The sequence below is a fragment of the Ruditapes philippinarum genome, unplaced genomic scaffold (genome assembly GCF_026571515.1).
Source record: "Ruditapes philippinarum isolate M1 unplaced genomic scaffold, ASM2657151v2 ctg1899_1_1_1_1, whole genome shotgun sequence".
Classification (NCBI taxonomy): domain Eukaryota; kingdom Metazoa; phylum Mollusca; class Bivalvia; order Venerida; family Veneridae; genus Ruditapes; species Ruditapes philippinarum.
In genome coordinates, this window is record NW_026857526.1 from 17,130 (window position 1) to 39,861 (window position 22,732).

General features: G+C 33.1%; 1 protein-coding gene across 1 annotated transcript; it reads left to right on the forward strand.

Annotated features, from left to right (window-relative positions):
* Nucleotides 1-22,426, forward strand: LOC132750077 (uncharacterized). The gene is made up of 10 exons (XM_060740014.1): nucleotides 1-131; nucleotides 3,040-3,366; nucleotides 7,042-8,009; nucleotides 9,539-9,609; nucleotides 11,431-11,616; nucleotides 13,691-13,820; nucleotides 17,055-17,252; nucleotides 21,102-21,241; nucleotides 21,726-21,927; nucleotides 22,110-22,426. Exons 2-10 carry the CDS (start codon nucleotides 3,066-3,068, stop codon nucleotides 22,200-22,202), a joined length of 2,289 nt encoding a protein of 762 aa, XP_060595997.1. The 5' UTR covers nucleotides 1-131; nucleotides 3,040-3,065; the 3' UTR covers nucleotides 22,203-22,426.
* Nucleotides 22,427-22,732: the final 306 nt, after the last annotated feature.

Below are 22,732 nucleotides of genomic sequence, written 5' to 3' on the forward strand. Positions count from 1 at the left end.
TTCACGATATACTGTTTTCTGTCGTCTGCTACTACTTACATTGTTACCCCATTCGGAATGCTTTGGACTTCTAGGCGAAGTTCATTATCGTCACGTCGACAAGGAAGAATAAATAGAAAATCAACGGGCAGGTAGTTTGAAAATATTTCACGCTGTAATAAACTAGTGATCGATGATATGTTTACAGTAAATGGATTAGGGTTTTATGTTATTCAATGGCAGGATTAAAGAAGGTTGTATGCAACTTTCTGTTTTGAATTAATTAATTCAAGAATAAGATAGGTTAACAGATTTTCAACGATGAACTAATAGGTTCTTTTGCTGCATACGTTTTGAAAAGAAACATTTAAGTTTTGATATATTTTGAAAGTTAATGTTAAATGGATATCCGTAGGGACTGTGGTTTAACATTTAAAAATCAGTACATGTGTAAATGGATTACTTTAAGTATTCATGTGAACATGGCTATTATTTATATTAAACAAATATAGTGCAATAATACTTACACCAGGAGTGCTCTTTTTATTTTTGGCACTTATTGAATGAACATCAAAATTATCGCACTTCTAAAGAACAAAGAAATATTCTTTTGTAATGGTTAATTACTTCGGCACCTGAAAAGAACCTCTGATCTCCTCCATAACTGGAAGGTTGCCAGATATCTATCTATGCCGTGTAATTTAAAACCAATCAAAACAACAAACAAAACTTATTATTTTGTAATAAGAGCACGACCGAGCTGTAATTTTGCTATATATTCAATTTAAGAAACAAACATTAAGCATATACAAATTAACAATTTCTAAGATATTTACATATAATTAAGAGAATTGGTCTGAGTTGATAAATAGATAGAGAGTAATGCTTCATAGAATCAATGTACAAACTATGTTTTCTCTATTGCGGATCAAGTCAAGAAGGATGGAGCTCGTCAGCAGTTCTTGTGATAACTGTCACGTAGTTCGTCGGAAAACTTTTGTATATACTGCAAAAGCACTCGTCAAAAATGATAATTTTCATCTTTAAAAAATGAATTTTAGGTGCTAAATTTAACTTTAATGATAAAGCTTGTCTTACATTTTGTATTATAAGTCAAAAACTAATTCATAGGCTATTATTTATCGCCTCTTGCTAAAACTCTAGTAGTTTTGAGTAAAATTTCCAAATAATTTGCTACGTATTCGCATGTATTGACCTGTTCATTTTTGTCGTCATCCTTGTCATACATAATTGCCTATTTATAAGGCAAACTTGCAAACATAAGGATTTTTCAAATGTCATGGATTTCTTGTGATAACTCCAAAGATGTCATAGAGTTCTTTTGATAATTTTTGTTCCTGCCAGTGTGTTTATTGCGTTAAATCACGGCACGTTTTAAATTATTCAGTAAGTTGTTAATCATTATGACATGTAATACGCTTATCATTTGAACAAAAATGAGGATATATAATGTTGGTTTTGAGTGTATTTTAGTTCAAGAGATATTATTTCTTACCCCAGTTTCTTGTGCAATGTTTCATCTTATAGTGTTTTTGCTGACGCAGATTTCAAAGATTTGAAAACGGATTGATGTAGAGCATATTCGTAAATGAAAATTGTATAAATGATATTTAGTACTTTAAAAGAGTGTTTGTCAAAAAAGTTATAGGACAAATATATATTCTAAATGGAATATTCTTTTTATGATGTTTTGTGTTTGTGTTTCTATATATTGTTAAGAAGGCCACATTTAAAATTAAGATGTTAATTGTTTTCTACGATGGCATATCTAATGTGTTACCTTCTATAAATAAAAATATTATTATTATTATCATCATCATTATTATTATTATTATCATAATTATTATTATTCCTGGCATTTTAAGAGAACATTAAGTAACCATCACATCGGTCTCCAGTAGCTAAACAAATTACATATAAATAATTTGCAGCTTAAAAGATGTAGTATGCACTACTTATATCTAAATTTAATGAGGTTAAGTCATCTTCACGTTATCTAGGTATGTAAAATTTCTAAAAGGTATCAACTTTTTGCCATAGAGACGTAGAAAATTCTATGACAATGATATGAAAATACAAAGTAAGTATTTAATTAAAGATGCGAGTCACCTTAGGATTAATGCCGATGATCGATCTTTTTTCTTTCTTTGTTATATCCACTTTAGCACCACGTGCTTCCGAAGGATAACTTTGTTTCCAGATATGTTTGCAGGACTCTCCATAGTGTGGAAGAGTTTTGCTTATCAAAGTTGAGTTACACACAAAATTAGAATCACTCTACTGCAAACTGAGTGCGCATGATTTGCTTTAAAATACTTACCCAGATGTACAAAAGTAATACCATGTACGTTGTCATTTGTACCATTAAAACGTAAAATTTTCTGTCGATATTTGATGGGCATTTCCCTTATGTAATCTAAGTGGATGAACCTCTGCTTTTTTCTCGTAACAAAAATATATAGTCAAACTTAGATCGCTCGAACCGGAGGAGCGTGCAAATTTGTTCGGGAGATCGGTAGTTAGAGGCAACCGCAGTTGCATTTCTATCTTGCATCGTACTTTTTTGGAGACATAGGTGTTGAGATTATCCTGATTTAATACTTGTTCATTACGGTGTAAAATGATTTAAATTAAATAGCCCTTAGATAAGGGAAGCACAACTATATATGTCTGCTTTGAAAAGGTGTTGCTTCAAACAAGTGTATATTTAATCCTTTCCATTACAGCATAGACCTTTTGTTGTATTATGATTCCCTTTCATTGACATTGTTACATGCGTGCTATGTGGGAGAATGAAGTCGAACATTTCATTGCTTTCTTGGTATTAAAACAAAAATATATTGTCCTTTTTTCGTGCAGTCCAGCGCTTTGTTTATTTAGACAGCTCTTGTTTAAAACTGCGATAACCTGGGATGTTGAATCATTTGCTCTCCTAACAAGTATTTAAAGGTAAAACAAAAACTATGAGGAGTTATATTGCTAAATCATTGCAGGAAATAAAGTTCAAATACAGACTGGTATTTTCTTACATATTTACAGGTGTATATAGCTGTACAGATTGAAAGATGAGCTGTTCCGATTGTGGATATAAGAGTCATGGTAGATTCTGTGAGGAGTGTGGAGGCATGGTGGTCGAGGAGAAAATGGTCTCACTAGTAATTTGTAGTGGAAAGTTAGATGATAATTCTGCATGTGGAGCAGAACTGGTTCCAAATTATCAATTTTGCAAGTTTTGTGGAAATAAAGTTGATGAGTCACTTTTCTATAATCTACAACATACATGCCCTAACTGTCTTGAGGCTGTAGAGCAGGGTGTTAAATTCTGTATGGAATGCGGATATTACTTGAAAAAACAAACCAAAACAGGTATTTACGAAAATTTATATTTTTGTCATTTTTTTGAAAAATGACATTGTTTTAATCGTTGTTGGTATAATGTATCTTCTTGACATTGCATTCTTTCCAAAACTTTTAAAAATAATTTCATCATGAAGTCTCTCTTCTGATATCAGAGGATTGACCTTCCTCAGGTCAAGATAAAGGTTCCACTTAGTCTTAGTCATTTTGTATCAACATTGAAACTGATTATAGTAAATTAAATATATTTTGCAAAAATATTTATATTACTGACATGATCTGCAGAGCGCAGTTTTGGACTAACTCAGGTCAAGGTTAAGGTCACACTGACTCATTCAAAATCCTTATACATGTATTACAAACTTAAGGGAGATTACAGTGTATGAATTTAATAATATGTTTCGTCCCAATGTAGATGTTACCTCCCTTTCACAAAATCTATTACTTTATAATGTGGTTTTTGATTTATCAAACTTTATTGTATTGGATTTTTTTCTTTGTCTGAGAGACAAAAATTGAGGAGCTATGTTATAATTGTGATATAAATGTTTGGAAATAAGACAATCTTATTTATTGAAACTGACGTTACTTTAAATATGTAAATTCACTAAATAACATTACGTTGTAAATGATGCATCTTAAATTTCAATTTTTTAAAGTAATTAATCAAAACTTTGGACATAAATTATGTATGGAGTACCGTACCGGCATTTGTTAGCTACCTCTGTGGACTGAAAGACTGATAAGGGAGGTAATATAAACACATTTTGACTGCTGACATGTCTGGAGTCTCTACTCAACATAGGAAGCTGTGGCATATATAACTGTCACTAAGTATTCATGTGACAAGAGCATAGCTCTTTGGCATGTATCAATATAGATCTTAATATTGATAATTAAGATAAAACTTGTAGCGGACAAATGTTATAAATGGGTATCCTCTCTGTTTAGAATTATTTTTGATTACTTAAAATTTTGTTTCTTAAAAACAAATTTGCGTTCGGGCGTATATTGCCACGCCTTTGTGGTGCTCTTGTTAACTCTTCTTTTAATATTTTCCTGCTAAGAGAACCTAATTAAGCAAGGCGATCGGTAAAACCGGCATATAACCCCAGAGCAGGAGCCAAAGGGACATATGCAAGGCAATAATTGCAAATGTCCCTTGGGCTCCTGTTTCTGGGACAAAGTCATAAAGTTGACACATTTTATTTTAATTTCATAAACAAATAAAGATGTAGAATGAAAGTTAATCGATTGTATCCTTTACAACTGCTTGCAGTTTAAACAAATTATCTCAAAGGACTTCCAGGTTATGCTCCGGATAAAATTTATAAATGGGCAGATAGTTAAAAAAATGGGCAAAAAGAATTATGGTTCTTTGGCACTGCACTCCGCCTTAATGTCCTCTACCACTGTATGGAGTTTAAACAACTTATGTCCAAAGGGTTTTCAGGTTATGCTCCGGACAAGAGTTTTCTAAAAGTTGAGATAGTTAAAAAACGGGCCAAAATAGAGTTATAGATCTTTGGCACTGCACACTGCCTAAATGCCCTCTACCACTGTGTGCAGTTCAAACAAAAAAGGTGAAAGGTTTCAAGTTATGTTCCGGACAAACAACGGACGAGCAAGGCGGCGACAATATGCTCTCCCTTCTGGAAGCATAAAAAGCCGTTAAATTTACCAAATTTGGGGACTGTTTACAAAATTTGCTTAATTTTTAAGAAGTAAATTTGTTGATCTCGTCAAATTTTAAGTAATTTTACCGTATAGTTTGAAATTTTTAAGACTCGGAATATATCAGGTTTCAACTTACAGAAGGTATATGAGTTTATTATACCCGCCGACGGTTGTCCATATTGGTGAATCCTTCAGAGGAGTATTAGGCATTCGATTTTGGTAGATTGTGTACGATACAGATACAGAAAGATGCCCAACTCAAGAAGAAGCTTCTGCTATTTCTATAAGTGTTTAAGAACTAACGGGACCTTGATTTGAAGTCTAATTCGAAACACTGTTCTAGTAATTGTAGTTGACCAGCCCGAGAATCTAACCCACTTTGTCAAGATTACAAGTCTCGCACTCTAACCGATTGAGCTATGCAGGCTGCCATGCAGTGGACAGTATTTGTAGCCTACATGTATTTAAATACCATTCAAAGCGGAGGTAATGCATTAGGATAGTCATACCTTAAATGAATATTATTTTTGGTTCTATTAACTTTTTACTGAACTACTTAATTTGGTCACGAGGAAAGATCAATTTCGTCATTTGCCTGGTAAAGTACTAGCTATCTTTCTAGTAACCAAAATACATAGTATTCAAAATGTAACAATTGATAATTTTGATCTGCTTTTATCATTCTACTAGCTTGATTATATCGTCAAGTGTGAAAGTATGATACTGAGTTTTTCAAAGAATCAGTCTTGACTTTCTGTAAGATTTACAGGTAAGAAGTAAATATAAGAATACTATTCATTGGTCATTTTAAAATTACAATATAAAATCTGAAATCTCATTGGCCATTCTAAAATAAATGTAAAGGATAGTTCTTGCCAATGAATATGAAATACAATGTAAAGGATAGTTCTAAAATAATATGTTTAAAGGGTAGTTATTTAATTTTCTAGTTAAATTCTTGAGATATTCAGGTTCTGTTTAGACAAACTTCCTCCAAGAAGACATTTTACACTGCGTGAGATCTCATAACATTTTCTAGTGAACAGTTCATTTTTACCCAAGTTATTTATTATAAATTTTGTCCAAAATAACGAGACCACCAATAATGTTCATGATCCTGTATGTTTTCTCATGCACATGTAAATATCGGAAAACACACCTTTCAGGTACCCTCAGTTTATGTTGTTTTAAAAAAAGTCCAGTAAATTATATGTTCATTGATGTGTTAAATTGGTATAATGTTATAATCTGCATGTATATTTTTAAATATTTATCAAGCATTTATAAATATAATTGACTACCGACTGCGTAGATGTTGGTTATCTTACTGAAACGAAACACTACAAATTCATTTAGGAGCACAAACATCTTCATTTTCAAGGTAAAAAACCCATTGTTTATTCTGTCAAATAAATAAATAAGTATCGAAAATGTAGAAGTAGCATATACAAGTTAGCCAGGTTTACTTCGGTCGAGTATCCTTTCTTGTTTCGAATTAAGTTTAGAATAAATCTTTATGTAAAGTTTATTAAAGTCTCACCAATGTACATATTCATGCAATACAAATAGACGTACGTAAAAACATTCTCATAATTCAAAATCAATAATTATGTTTTATAAAGTACTATAGAATGACATAGAACAAAACCAAAACCACAGTGTTCGAACAATCACTCTCTGCATGTTCTTCAAATTACAGCCATCATAGTTTTATCAGTAACATTGGAATTGATTGAATTGCAAATAACGGATTTCTTATCATTTAAAAAAAAACATTTAGTCAAAACTTGAAGTTTAGCTGAAGTCTAGTTTAAGCGTTAACACAGTCAACAGAGTATTTTTATCTAATTTCTTCAATCATACGTTTACCTGTAGTATGAATGAACAGTGTCGATATCTTTATATACCTTTATATTTAGATACCTAAGTTCTAAAAGCAACTCAACAAACGTCATATTAGTCATGTTAGTTATTAAATGTTTTTTCTACAATTTCAACAAATTTCAGTAAATAAAACAATGGCATCTCTTGTTGGAGATGACATTGTACAATATTCAGACGAATGTCAAGAAATGCACTGCGAACAATGCTACGAATTCGGTGAAACGGCAGATGCACAAGGATTTTGTAATGAGTGTTTGGAGTATATGTGCCAATCATGCGTAAAATATCACAAACGACAAAATCCACAACACAACATGCTCGACAGGGTGGCGATGCCACAAGAGTTTTGTTTTGAGCAATGCCCCATTCATCAAAAGCACATCAGGTTTTACTGCCCCAAATGTGAACTGTTTGCCTGCTCGGATTGCAGGAAAACAAATCATACAACATGCGATAACTTCAACCATATTTCAACCATGGCTACTAGAATAGAAGAAAGTAACGAACTGAAAGCAGTTCTTAAAGATATAGACCTTATTTCTAATGCGGTGAAAAAGGTTCAAAATACACTTGAGGATGGCGTCAAAGATGTCGAAACGAAAGAAAAACAAGCTCAAAAATCCATTGAGCAATCAAGTCAAAGTAGGAGGTTACATTTTGAAGAAGAACAACAAAAATGTACTGCAACATTTGATAAGTACCTTAAAGACATATCATCACTTATAGAAGAAGAAAAGCAAAGGACTGTTACTCGTTTGCGAAAGGAGCAGAATGACCTTGATATGAAACTGTCTTGCACAGAAAATATAAAACTTGAGGAATTAAGAATATCTTCCGAAGAAAATGTTAGTGAACATCGATCTTTATTGGCAAAAAATGCATCACTTTTGGATAAAGTAAAGGACAATGCGAGCGATTTATACCAGAAAATGGAAATAAATCAAAGATGCAAACTTTTAATTGCAATGAAGAAAATATCGTCTGAAATGAAGATACTTAATCAAGAATTGCTTATGCTGACAAGCCAAACTGCAGCCTTGAAGAAAAGCACTCTACCAGACCGAATAATTACTGATGCTAGATCTTACCAAGTAAGACCATTTCAACTTATACTTTGTTTTCTATCTTCATTTCGCCATTTATTTTTCTATTTAATCCATAGGTCACATGTTTTCATTTTAAAGTCATATAAAAATGACATTTTTGAGTTTTAGAATTAAATATGATAACATTGAAATGCTACTAGAAAAAATAATTTAATTTTACCAAAACCATCAACTACAGATTCGTGCTTATTTTACCACATACAGTTCAAATAATTACATGTTCAATAATTATATAGTTTTGTTAACTCTTAATGGCCTTATTTTAATAAAACATTCAGTTCAAAACTGATGTAATGAAAAAAAAAAAGATGTATTTGCTTTATAACCCCAGACCCCTTTTCTAGATTCCATTTTATGGAGTTCCGCCCATTGTTTTTTTCGTGAAGGGTTAGGGCACACGCATTCTTTTACTTGGGGACCATACGCAGCTTTTGCAGAAGCGGGTCCATCACAACGGAGGTGTAGTATTCGTCGCAAAAGCATTGGACAAAAAGTGGCCGTTTGCTGTTGTCGATAATTTTATGACTGATTTTCTACTTTTGTTTTGATGTTTGGAAACACCTAGTGAGACTGGAGCCGACATATGTACTCTTTCAACCTTTACACGCACACGGTGCAATTTATTGCTATTTTTGTAAACACTACTGTACAGAAACTGTTGTCAAGGACTGCCAAAATTGTGGTGAAAACAAATACAAGATAAATGTGTGCAAAACTACCTCTACTACACCAGCATCACATCGCATGTATGATACTTGCACAAAATAACCATAGTTTTTAATTTTTGTAAATTGTTATTGCCATGTTATAAAAAATTGACAAAATATGATCACAACGCAGAAGGCGGTGGATTCGATTGTAATACAGTGCGGTCGGCCCGATATCATTAATGGGTTTAACTTGACATAACGCACTTTTCAATTGAGTACAACCCTTTTCTTAGTTTGACATCGGTGAAACGTGTTTAATTGGTGTTTATTTTTTTATATAAACATGTAAAAACAGTTTCCAAAAGTTCCAAAATATGGTTGATGTGTACAAGTATCATTCATACGATGCGATGCCGTGTACTTGGGGGTCTTTGTGCACACATTTGTACGTGTTTTAACCAAAATTTGACATAAGTGGCGTCCCCTTGTCAAACTGTACAGATGTGTTTGCATTAATGGCAATGAACTGCACCGTATGCGTTTTTTAATTGGGAAAAGTACATATGTGAGCTCACGTCTCATTAGGTTTAACCTCAAAATATAAAGTAAAATTCAGTCACAAACTTTCCGACAAGAGAAAACGGCATTTTTTATCCACCGCTTCTGCAACGAACACTCCACCGCCGCTGCGATTGATCCACCGCTTCTGCGAAAGCTATGGTTTTTGTGGGATTTCTTTAGCGATTCTGCTTGTCTGTATTTGAAAAAAATATTGATAGGCTTCACACTTTCAAATCACGTTACAGGAAATATTTCTTTTGCAGATTTTTTTTATCATATTCAGCTTTAAATTTTCTATTGTAGGCCTCAGTAATGTCACAATCGACAACATATGATGGTAATAAAAGTACTGAACATCCTTCAGAAGTAACCAGGTACGATTCTATAAATTTAGATATTTATAAATATTCAATTAATGGTTTGATGCAAATGTCCAAGCACTATTCTGGTACGTATTAGGCCTGGAATTAAAGCATACTGTAGCGATCAGACACCATCATCTTGCGTCCGAAAATGAACCTCGTATCCGAAAATTAATCAAGCACCAACGATTTCGATTGATTTTTATGACATCAATTTTTAATGGTCTACTCATACATTGTAAATGCCTAATGTGATATTTGTGTAACACATGGTGTAATAACGTTGGTAAAATAATCTTAAACACCTGTCACACTAGGGTGGCGTTCTCACGGTGTCCAAAGAAAATTCAGAACGCCGCGATGAGCGAAGTAAGATCGCAACATCGCCTCAGCATCGTAGTGGTATCGCAAAGAACGCAAACTGACGGCGCGCATTTTGAGCATGCTCAATACAAACACCGTCACTCGGCATTCTGACAAAAGCGCAGTGGGATCGCAGTAAGGACGCCGTAGCAGCTCAGTAGCATCTCCTATATCGCAACATGAGCGCAGTGAAAGCGTAATAGGAACATCGGATGAACGCGATGGTTATCATCCACGGCGCTTGTATGGAGTTTGTGCGAGGTCTCTAGCTTTGACGAAGCTTTTCGATTTCAACGCAGTGTGAGCATTGCGAGAGCGCCGCGTGAGCGTCGTAAAAGCGCAGTGGAAGCGCAAAGAACGCAGTAGAAGCGCATTCCGAACGCAAACAATCGCCACTTTAAATCTGTCGAGACTCCGAAGCATCGCTATGATCGCCGTGAGGACGCCGTGAAGTCCCCATGTCATCAAATATGTCGCATTTTTTAAATTTAACAAAGCCGTGCAAACGCACTGAAAGCGCAATTTAGTGTGACATGTATGTTATGTTTACAAGTATTCACATTACACTATATTCCAAATGTTAATAATTAATTGCCATTTTAATTCTCCGGTATTTTATCCATTATGAACTGTCAAACCCTAATTTCCACATGCATGAATGCTCCAGTATTTTTTCCGGTATATATTTTCACTTAATTCCAAAGAACTTTCATAAGTTCCTTCATACCAGTATGATTTATCGAATTTTAACTTAATTCTCATATTTCCACCAGTATGATTTTTTAAAATGTTCACTTCAGTGTTGTCATATTTTTCTGATCCTTCGGAATCATTCCAGCACTTTTAAGTGTTAAAAATTGAGTACAGCTCAAGCAGACGTGAGGGATGTTGCACTTTTTTATTATACCTCATGTACAGACTCAATCAAACCGAGCCTGCAATTTTCATGTAATTTTGTTGTAGTTCTTCTAGATTTTAATTCTACCCGTACATGAATTCAAATACTTTCAAGGGTGAATTATCATTATATTATAAAAACAAATTTTCATATAAATGATATTTCACGTCATTTTTACTGTCATTTTATCCAAGAATAAATGCCGTTTCTCAGTTGGCGATAAATATAAGTGTATACACTTCAAGTTCTTGTTGATAATACTGATAAGAATTTTAATAACTTCATGATGGCATCTATGAGTTTACATGAAATATCCGCATTCACTTTTTCTAGAAATCTTGAAGATACAAGATATAATTCTTTATTTAATGTAATTCCTACCACCGAATTCGTACCATATCACGTCTTTTAACTTATCTGATCCATAAATTATTCTAGATGTAACAGAAGAGTAGTCCTGACCTAAGACGATAATTAATAATAGTGTTAATCTTATTGTTGTCGTCCGTGTCTTTTTGTCCCTGTGTCCCTTATTTCCGATATCGAAATGTAAGCTAATTCTTGTTTTTCAGAATGATAGTGGCAAATGAGAAGCAGACAGTGTACAAAAAGTTTCCTATACCTCTAATCAACTTTCTAGAGAAACATTGTTTTACCATCAACACCATGTTATCACCAGAACAACAACACGTTGTAGACAAGTTGGAGAACTGGGCAAAGGAGTTTGTCAAACAGAGAAATGTTGGTTATGCACATAGGTAAGTATGGTGGATGTAAAAGATGTATTTAACTACTATTTACAGTATTCAGTATTTCATTAGTATTTCATGTTATATCAGAATGTTATGCCATAAAATAAATATTTCTGGCCATACCTTCTGGAGATGGGACTGTACAACATAGTTAACTCGTTAAAATGAGAAAAAGTAAAAAGAATGAAATGTTCTGCAAGATAAATATATATCATATTATAAACATATTGCAAGCTTGTGCAATTTTTAAACTAAGAATTAACAGGTACTCTATAAACAATACTGATGAACTATAAATTGGAACAGTATACTTTTTTGTATAAACAATACTGATGAACTATAAATTGGAACAGTATACTTTTTTTGCGTTCATTGAACGCCGCCTTTCCTTGTTGATCTTGTTTAATATATTTTTAGCTCGATTATTTAAAACAAAGGGAAAGTCATTGTATTCACCTTGGCATTTGCGTTGGTGTCACACTTTGGTACAAGTTGGTACTTCCAAAATTACTGAAGGCAATGGATTGAAATTTTACACACTTATTTAAGAGCATGATTTGAGCTCCAAGAACTATAACTCTTACATAGATTTTAAAAGAATTTTTTAACTTACAAAATTTTACATTGTACAGGATTTTGTTTTTTCTATCACTCACTGACAAAAGGCGAGCAAGCTGTCCTACCGATACCTTTCGTTTTAAGCCAGACTTCTCACATTATAGGTGCGGACTTAAAATAGTCATAACTATTATTGTATTGTTAATTCAATTCCTGAAGCAGGGGATAATCTTGGCTATCAAAATAGAACATACTTTGACAAACTTGTTAACAACAGTATAGTTTTTGTGTCGCCTCCACGGAGGGATCACTTTTTCATCGTCTGTCTGTCTGTCTGTCTGTCTGTCTGTCCGTCCGTGACAACACTTGTCCGGACTACTCCCCTCAGCAACTACTGTTGCAATTTCATCAAAACTTTACAGAAAGGATCAATATCAAGTCTTGTTGTGGATATCGTCTGCATTTTCTGGTTCAATGATTTTTGGCCCTTAAAAGGGATAAAGGCCCTTAAATGATTTTAATTTTAAAGTTTGTCCGGACTACTCCTCTTACATCACTCATGCAATTTAAATGAAACTTTACAGGATTGATCTGTAGCTCAAGTTCTTGCGCATATAATACGGGTTTTTTGGCAAAGTGATTTTTGGCCGAGTTATGGTCCTTGAATAAAAAGGTTTTTTTTGTGTTTTGCCAGATACACAAAAAGTTGTCAGTACTACTTCTAAAAACTACTGATACAATTTCATCCAAACTTTACAGGAATAATAATTACCAAGTCTTCTTGAGCAGATCATCAGCTTTATATTTTTCAATGATTTTTGTCGGAGTTATGACCCTTTAATTATTTTCATTTTAAAAATGTGTCCGGACTACACCTCTTTTACCACTAATGCACTTTTATTGAAATTTACAGGATTGATTGGTAGGTCAAGAACTGGCACATATTACACAGGTTATTTGCTTAAATGATTTTTGGCTGAGTTATGGCCCTTGAATTAAAAGGGTGATAATAAAGTTTGTCCGGACTATTCCTTTAATACCACTAATGTAATTTCAATGAATCTTTACAGGATTAATTGGTAGGTCAAGTACTTATTTATTTGACACAAGTTTTTGACTTGAATGATTTTTAGTTGAGTTATTGCTTTTGAATAATAAAGTAGCTTTGTTTGTGTTGCCAGCCTCATAGGTTTGTCTGAACTACTGCTACTGATGTAATTTCATCGAAACTTTAGCGGAATGATCAATACCATGTTTGGTTGTGCATCTCATCAACACTTTTTGGTTCATTGATTTTGACAGAGTTTCGGCCCTTAAATGTTTTTAATTTTAAAATTTGTCTGGACTATTCCTATTATTCCACTAATGCAATTGCAATAAAATTTGACAGGATTGATCGGTAGCTCAATTTCTTGCGCATATAACACAGGTTTTTAGAATGCATGGCTTTTTGCCCCGTTATGTCTATCATTGGGCGACACCTGTAATCACTAATCGCTCTTGTTGTATGTTTATATTACAGAAGTAAAACAACAGCCACAAAAGTAGGTGATGTGTTTATTGGTTACCATAACGATACATGTTCAGCTATTGTTCTAGATGTTTGGAACAAACATACAGAGATAGAGAATGAGACAGACAGGGATACACAGGTACAAGTAGATGATGTCTTTTAGTCACTTTAATCACATGTTTTAGTTAAAACAATCACTTACGTTTAATGATGATCATATCACAGACAATTTATTCAGAATCTAACTAACGTTGATGGTTATTTTGAATTAAAGATATTTCTAATGTGAATGTAATTTTATTTGAATCAATGTTGAAAATCTTCACAAGACTTGAAGACATGGATGTTTTTATGCGGAGACATATAACAATTTACGTGTGTGTGTGTGTGTGTGTGTGTGTGTATGTGTGCGCGCGCGCGTGTGCGTGTGTGTGTTTGATTAATAGATTATATAGTTATCTTAAAAAATCATCTAACAAACCGCAGGTTCAACCAAAATTGCCAGAATTTTTACTTGAGTGAATGGAGTCCAAAGTGTTGAAAGTATTTGATTCCCTGCAAATATCTGGTTGAAAGAAATAATAGAAATAATTGTTAAAAAACTTTCTCCTCAAGAACTAAAAGGCATAGATCATGTATATATTGCACAAGGCATTGTCTTGCAGACTTCTTCTTCGACGTTTTCAAATTATAGCCGTCGGGTCAAAATTTGCCTCACCCCAAGGGTAATATGTATTTTCTATATATTTATATAGTGGAAAAAAATCTTTCCGATTAAACTACAAGGGCTAGAGCTTAGATACTTAGCATGAAACATTGTCTAGTGAACCTCTATTAACATTATTCAAGCTTTCGGGTCAAAATTGGATTTTCTTCAAATCAATTCAATTTGGTATAAAAAAAAGTCTGGCCATGAAAAGGACACATCTCATATTGTCAGGTATTTTGGTATACATTTGTAGATGTTTTGCGATTCGTCCTAAAACATTTAATACCTACGAGTTTGTCTAAAGGCCATGACCTCTAGCAAAAGAGAGAATATTATGAAATAATTCGAGGTCATGTCCTCTAGCAAGAGTGATGTTTGGCTTTGCAGGGATATTTATAAAATATTTTGAGCACATTATAAGGACATTATGATTCACACACCTTATATATAAGGATGATTTTTTAATCATAATTTTTTTTCAGCAATAGGTATTGCTTAATGGAAAAGACAGTATTAATGAAAAATTACTGTAGCTGTAGACAGCTATATATGTAGTACAGTAAATACCAAAATTTTTATGAAAGAATACTTACATTTCGAATCAATAATTATACTAAGAGCTTTGTATCTGAAAATTAGACAATCTGTACATTGTCTATCATTTCAAAAACTTAAATATGACCTTGACCCCCAAATTTCTAGACACTTATGCAATTATGGCGATGTTTAATTTTATAGAAACAAAAAATAAATCTGTTTGTTTTCCTACTGATAGGTGTTGTATGGCATTCTTAATCAACTGCAACCATGTTTGTTTGTTTTTTATTTATTTTTTCTTATTTTTGTGTTATCACAATTTATGTATTAAAAACAAAAATATCAACCTGTTACAAGTAATTTTTGATGTAGAATAGACTCTTCTTAAAACATGCATAATGTTTTACTTGTTAACCATATGTAATGTATGTATACCGAAAGAAAAATGTTTAGCAAGTTCGTATTAATATAATATTTTGATATGTTTATATTTCATTGAACAAAAACTCAATGACATACATTTTCAAGCTTTTAATTCCATTTGCAAACCAACTAGTAAATCGAAAATAGATATTGAATTCTCTTGATTCTGTCAACCGAAAATGGTAGGGATGTACGGGGCAACTCACAAAAGTGTTAATATCGAGTATGTCCTCCGTTAACAGCAAATACAGCAGCACATCTTCGTCTCATGCTGTTGATAAGTTTTCAAACAACATGTATAGGAATTCTGCGCCAATTCAAAGCCCGCTCAAGATCACGAACGGTGATGACGTCATTACGTTCTCTAACCTTACGCCCAAAATGGTCCCACATGTGTTCAATTGGAACAGCAATGTTGTTACGCCTAAGAACATTCTGTGTGTACCTTGCAATGTGTGGCCGGGCGTTTATCTGCTGCAAAATTCGTGCATGTTGTAACAGAAACGGGACAACAACTGGCTCCACTATCTCGTCACAATATCGCACTGCAGTAAGGTTTCCAGCTACTGTAATCAATTCAGTTTTACCACGATGACAAATTCCCGCCCATATCACACTGCCTTCTCCGTAACGATCGCGTTGAATGACGTTTTCCGGTTCAAATCTCTCGCCCTTCCGCCGCAATACACGTAACCTTCCGTCAGCAAAAGATTAAATCTTGACTCGTCGGTAAAAAGAACATCATTCCACTGTGCACGGTTCCATCTTTGGTGGATTTCAGCCCATGCGACGCGATCCTGTCGATAACGTGGTGTTAACGGTATCCCCACATGAGGTCGACGTCCATGGAGTCTGGCAGCGTGAAGTCTATTGCGCACTGTCCTGTCACAAATTCTAGTACCAGTAGAATTTCTGAGGTGATAAGCCAACCTGCGACTGGACATAAATCGATTTCGCCGTGACGTCAAAACAATTTAACGGTCTTCTGCCAACGTTGTTTTTGTGGGCTACCCGAACGTGGCATATTTTTTACATCCCCTGTTAGCTGATATCTAGTTTTAGACGACTAATAGTCGATTCGCTTACGTGAAATTGTCGTGCAACTTCAGGCGAGGTCATACCAGCATTTAGCATGCCAATAGTCACATGACATCGTGGTAACGTTATTCCTGGAGCACGTCCCATTGAATAATTTCCAAAATAAAATGTGGTTAATTTGTTTATGGTATAAGATTGGCAAGGCTGTATTACGTTTGGATTTTTTATACATGACATATTTCGTGCTGCACGTGCTCTCCCTGGTTTATTAGTTACTACGCGTTTTGACGTATCATAACCACAGATGCGTAAAACTGTACAGGGAATCTATGGTATAGTTCAAGCTAAAAATTATAACCGCATAAAACATTTATACATACATTGTCCCTAAATCTATATGTACCCCTACAGAACTTGCTAAACTTGTTTCTTTCAGTAAATGTATAATTGATTGAAAGTTTTACAGTACATGTTTCTTATGTAAATGAAATTTATTTGAATCAATATTAAAATTCTTACAGTAATAGTAGTTCTAAGATTTGGACATGTGTTTCTTTAGGCTTAAAGAAAGAAAAAAATGATATCAACCTGTTAAAGGTAAATTTTAATGTAAAATAGATTTTTGTAAAGTTTTCCTTAAACCATGTGTTATGTAATTAATTAAAGGTTTTACAAGAATCTAAGGCAGTGTTACTATGGTGTGCTACACCAGAATCCCTGATCAGATTGGAACATAGTAGCTTGTCAAACAAGGAAAAGGAGTTGTTGAAAGGATGGTACTTTAATAAACAGTCACATGACAACCTTCTACAATATTTGAATGTCAAAACAGTACAACAGGAAAACAGGCAATTATTTGCACAGGTAAAATTTAACATCAATCTCAGAATTTAGATTTTTATGAAGATGCATTTATTTTTTATTTTAAAAAGAAACAAATAACAGTACCATGTGACTCCCTTTTGTTTAAAGGCTAATCAAACCATAATAGCTTCCAACACAATCGAACTGAAATAAATTTGTATAAACTAAACCGTAAAAATGTTTCATATTTATCTCAGTTTCTGAAGTTGCTTTTCGTTTGCAACATAGCTGAATTAATTTTTGCTCTTTGCCTAAGTAAAGGTAGAGTAAAGACTTAAGTTTAAGTTTTTGTACGGAAGACAACATACCACATGGTAAGTTTTATGACAAATTATTTCACATTTATCTCTGCTTTTTTCACATTACAAGCATCTAACATATTGTAAATCCATCATTAAAACACAACCTAAAACACAGGTTGCCCTGTTTCAGAGGAAAACATTTGTTTTTACATTTATGGTGACTAAATATACGAGTATATTGTGTCTATAGATTTATAGCCTTCCTTTCATTATCATTGAGTGCAGATATTGGTCTTAATGATTTGAATGATGAAGTACGAGCTTTCTTGATAAAATAAGAATGATAATCAAATCAATAAAGAGTATAAAGTACATACAAAGATAAAACATTGATATTATTACTTCACGGGAGATCACGTGACTCTGCAAACGAGTAATGGCGACTTCTAAGCCTGGGTAGGTTCATTATTTGTATAAATTTAGGTGAGAAAAGTTTCTTGAATCTAAACTAGACCAAGCCTATCATATGCACGGTAGCTTTTTTTAAATATACTATACTCGTAAATACAAAATGCTTTGTCGTACGTTTTATGGTTTTCGAGAACTTTGTTTGAATTGTGTGCAGCTTAAGTAAGTCACACGAAACGGTATAATTTTGTACCAAACTGATTAAAATTAGCTTGTTCCTTCTTTAAAAGAACAAAACTAAGCATAATATTAATATCTTGTATCGTATAAGTCCATATAAAATCTTGGTGAAAAATCTGTAGAGTAAAAAAGTTTCTTTGCAGATGTAAAGTAAGTAAAACGAGCAATTTCTGGATAGTAAGTCACACGAAAACTAAATAGTAAGTTTCGTGCACTGTTTCCAATATTTACAAATAAATGTGTATTTGTAAAGAGTTAAAAACACCTTGTTTTGATTCATGATCACATATTTTGCTTTCGTTTCGACTGAACGAATGCAAAATATTTGACTTAGTCCTTTACTATAAGACTTTGTTGTCCAATTTATTAGAAGTAAAAGCAATATAACAGAAAGGCGTGTAATTCACGAAATCGAAAAATGACATGGGAAGCTTGAACTATTTAAAATTGTTTGCTTGACAAATAACTGTGAAGGTATAATGTGTTCTATTTCTGTTTCTTTAAAATAACGAAGTTGCTGGGGTTGTTATTGAGTTTTAAATACCTTGAATATACGTAACGTATTTTATATTGTTAGACTGCCATTACATGTGTAAAATATGTGGAAAAGAGTTGAAAGTCTGTCTGAGTTTTTGCGCTTGAGCGAAACCACAATGTTATGCCTCCGTTCCCACCCCACCTTATGCAAGTGCTACGGAAACTGTTTTACAGAGCAGCCAACATAACCACTGGCACAGATATTTGAAATCATTTATTCGTTTGTTAACTAAGACATATAATAAAATGAATGACGTATAGCAAATGCTGTCTGCATTCATAGTCGTCAACAATGAAGTAAAAGGGTACCTCATGGAAGCTTAAAATGACAGATTATTTAGAATAGACTTGTTTTGTCTTTAAAAATAGCAGTAAAATACACAGAGGGGAGAAAAACTACAGGTCTTTGCGTGAACCTCTTCCAAAAAAGGCAGGTGTAGTTTGTATAACCGCATGATCTTCAAATTGTTTCTTCCGGTGAATTTTCATGTTGCAGGCTACACTAGTTTATGCTGCCGACCCTTGTAAATTCTTAGTGAACTCCTTTTCTTTCTGCGTTTATTACACCTGCATAATTTTATACATATCTATAAAACTTATTTTAGAATCATTTTAAGTAATCAGCTGTATTTGACTGCTATTACTAAAAGACAAGAAAAAAATGTCAATTCTATTCTGTTATTTTGTCGAAACAATTTTATGCCTCTTAAAGGAACATGTTTACTGTTATGTCGATGGTGATAAATGCAGACAAATCATACGCTAAACGTCATTCAATCTTAAATATATGTCTTAGTTATCATAAGGATAGATAATGTAATTTTTTTTAATATCTATGTCGGGTTATGTTGGTTTTGCTGTAAAACAGTTTTCTGCAGCACTTGCCCCGGAAATTACCAGTGTCGCTTTATCTGATAACCCGGGCAGACCTTTTCCCGTTTTTCGCACTATATGCACATGTAATAGAATACCATTCTGAAAACAAAATAAATTAAATATTTAACATTATTTTATGAATATAACACTCAACAACAACCCCATCAACTTCATTATTTTACAGAAACAGGAAAAATAGAACACATTATGCCTTCATTGACTGTTATTTGTCAAGAAAACAATTTTCAGTACTTCCAGCCACCCCCCAACAGATCAACAAGGAAAATGCATGTTCGTATACCTTGTTTTCCGGTTTCATTGAAATTCCCATGCATTTTGTCGTGAGCAATGCTTTCGAAAGACACCTCTCTTTCCAGAATTTTACACACCTTTCTGTTATATTGTTTTTACTAATTGTTAATTTAAAAGCTTATGGACTAAGATAGATTGTTTGTAGCGTAAACTTAACGTAGAAATGAAGGAGATAAATCTATGGAATGTATCGCATATTTCGCGACAATGGCGTCCTAAAACATGTACACATAACTATATATACGTACTATAAAAAATGACAAAGCATTCGTTATTTCGAAACAAAAGTGAAATATTTGATCATGAATTAAAACAAGTTAACTCTGAAGAAATACACATGTATTTCCTTTCAAAGTATATGTTAATATTAGAAACCATGCGTGAAACTTTTTTGTTTTCGTGTGAAGAAATTGCTCGTTTTACTTACTTTATATCTGCCAAGAACTTTTTTTACTCTACAGATCTTCAGCAAGATTTTATAAGGACATCTACGATAAAAGATGTCAATATTATGCTTGATTTTGTTTTTGTGAAGGAAGAAAGCTTATTTTCATTCATTTTAGTACATACATATGTAATTACAATGTATACCGTCTCGTTTGACGATATTGAATGAGTGTAAGTTCAAAACTTAATTTATTGCACGAGTTGAATAAAATTATATTATGCGAGCCTCTCGCGAGTATAATATTATTTTATTTAACGAGTGCAATAAATTCAGTATATTAAATGAACTTACACGAATTTAATATTCTATTTATCACATGCCCAAAATAAAGACAGTTTATAATAAAATAAGTCATTTTTCATTGACGCGCTTAAAGTAAAACGTTAACATTTAGCGCTCTTACATTGTGTTTGTATAACGCTAATGACGTCACGTCAAAATATATGCACGGCCGTGCAATACCATATTTACGGAGTCGCAAAATCGGCAAGGGTGTGCGATAAAGCTGCATCTGTAATTTTTTTATACAATTCAAACAATGTTCTACATAGGACAATACACTTGGTATTTATATTTGAAGAAAGTTACCGTGCATATGATATATGTTACGTCTAGTTAAGATTTAAGAAACGTTTCTCATCTCAATATATAACAATAATGAGCTTACCGAGGCTCATAAGTCGTCCTTACTCGTTTGTATTATTAAACAAAGTCTCGTGATTCCCCCGTGTACTTATTTCGCACATTCATTACAAGCTAAGGTCAATGTAACAATTGATTCCACAGATAACAACCCATTCCAAACTGATGACAGGTGTACACAAAAGAGAAATCAGTAAAGCCACTGGAATAGATGTTGATAAAATACTCCTGCTAGAAACTTTACCAGCTGTTGATACTGAACAACAATTGAGAAACACGATTTTGTAAGTTTAATTAGTTAGTTAAGTAGTGAACATTTAAAGTTTTCAACTTTATTTTTAAAAGACTGACAATTATATTATGGTATATTGGAAAAGTTTAAGGGCTTAAATTATCACATTAGTTAATTTCTGTTAAGGAATTGCAATATGTTTATATCTTCTCAAAATTGCAATATGATTATAGCTGTGGAAAGATCTTCAAGCTTGTAAGTACACTGTAAAATCCTTAGGTTGATGTCTTTATGCACTTAGCCCTTTGATCATGGTTTTCAGTCAGAACATATTTTGAAATATTTCCTTACACTGATAAATGGTTTTGTCCAGATTGGAAGATGGACAATTTCAAAAAAAAACAATGTTATACGACTCCATCACAGTTATGTCATTGCCCTTTTAATACATTTTGCTGTGGATTCAATTGGTAATAAGTGATGCAGGTTTTTATCTAAACTCACATTGTAACTAGAAATGACATTTGATATTACAGACAGCACATTCAAGGTACAGGAAAAGACCCGAGTCTGATGGTGATACAGTGTGACTCTGGTGATAAGAACGCCAATCTGATTGCATGTGCTCGTTACTGCGTCATGGATGAATTTGAAAAGATGCGAGAAGAACTAAGAGCTCCTATCCATGTTGTGTTTATTGTACAGCTCTCTCGAGGGGCCTCATTCACAGGATTTCAGGTATTTTAGTTACTTTAACAATGCACATGAGAACAATAAAAGCCATTGTGAGTGATAATAAATTATTTTCAATTAATTATATATGTGTTGTTTTGTAAATCCTTTCTTAGGAAAAGTCGGTTGTGAATGACAGACATGCATGTACAGGAATAGAAATTATATCTCTTATGATAATGTTTCAGTGCGGACTTTGGCACTCAGCACACATAGATGATCTGTATCGAGGAGATATTAACATGCCTACACTAAAAGACATGCAAGGTAAATCTAAATGAGTATGGACTATATATATACTGTTTCTTAATATTGTTTGATTTTATTTACCTGTCAATTCCATACTGATTATAAAGTCAATGCACAGAATATATCAATATTCGATAAATGTTCGGTAAATTCCGTGAGATGTACGCAGTAAGATGTGGTTAAATTAATCTTGTTTCTATGAATTAGTTATACTGACCGTTATAGCGAAATAGAGTAAATTACGGGCATATTATATCTAAATTCCCTACGTGTTGTAAGATCGAAACAGCGTATGTCCATTTATTTTCTTATTTATAACTATTTTTTAGCGATTGTTTTGTAAATACTATACTTTTGTATATAAGATTGTTTAAGAATTAGTAATCAAAATTCTTTCGAATTAAAATCAATAAATGTCTTTTCAGTGCCGTAAAATACAATACAAAACGTGGCAATTCAATGTTTTTTAGTTGTTTAATATCCATGTAGACAATTTTGCAAACGCTTGACAATTTTTATTAAAATATACTTAAATATAAAGAAAGAATAAGCCTTAAAAGAA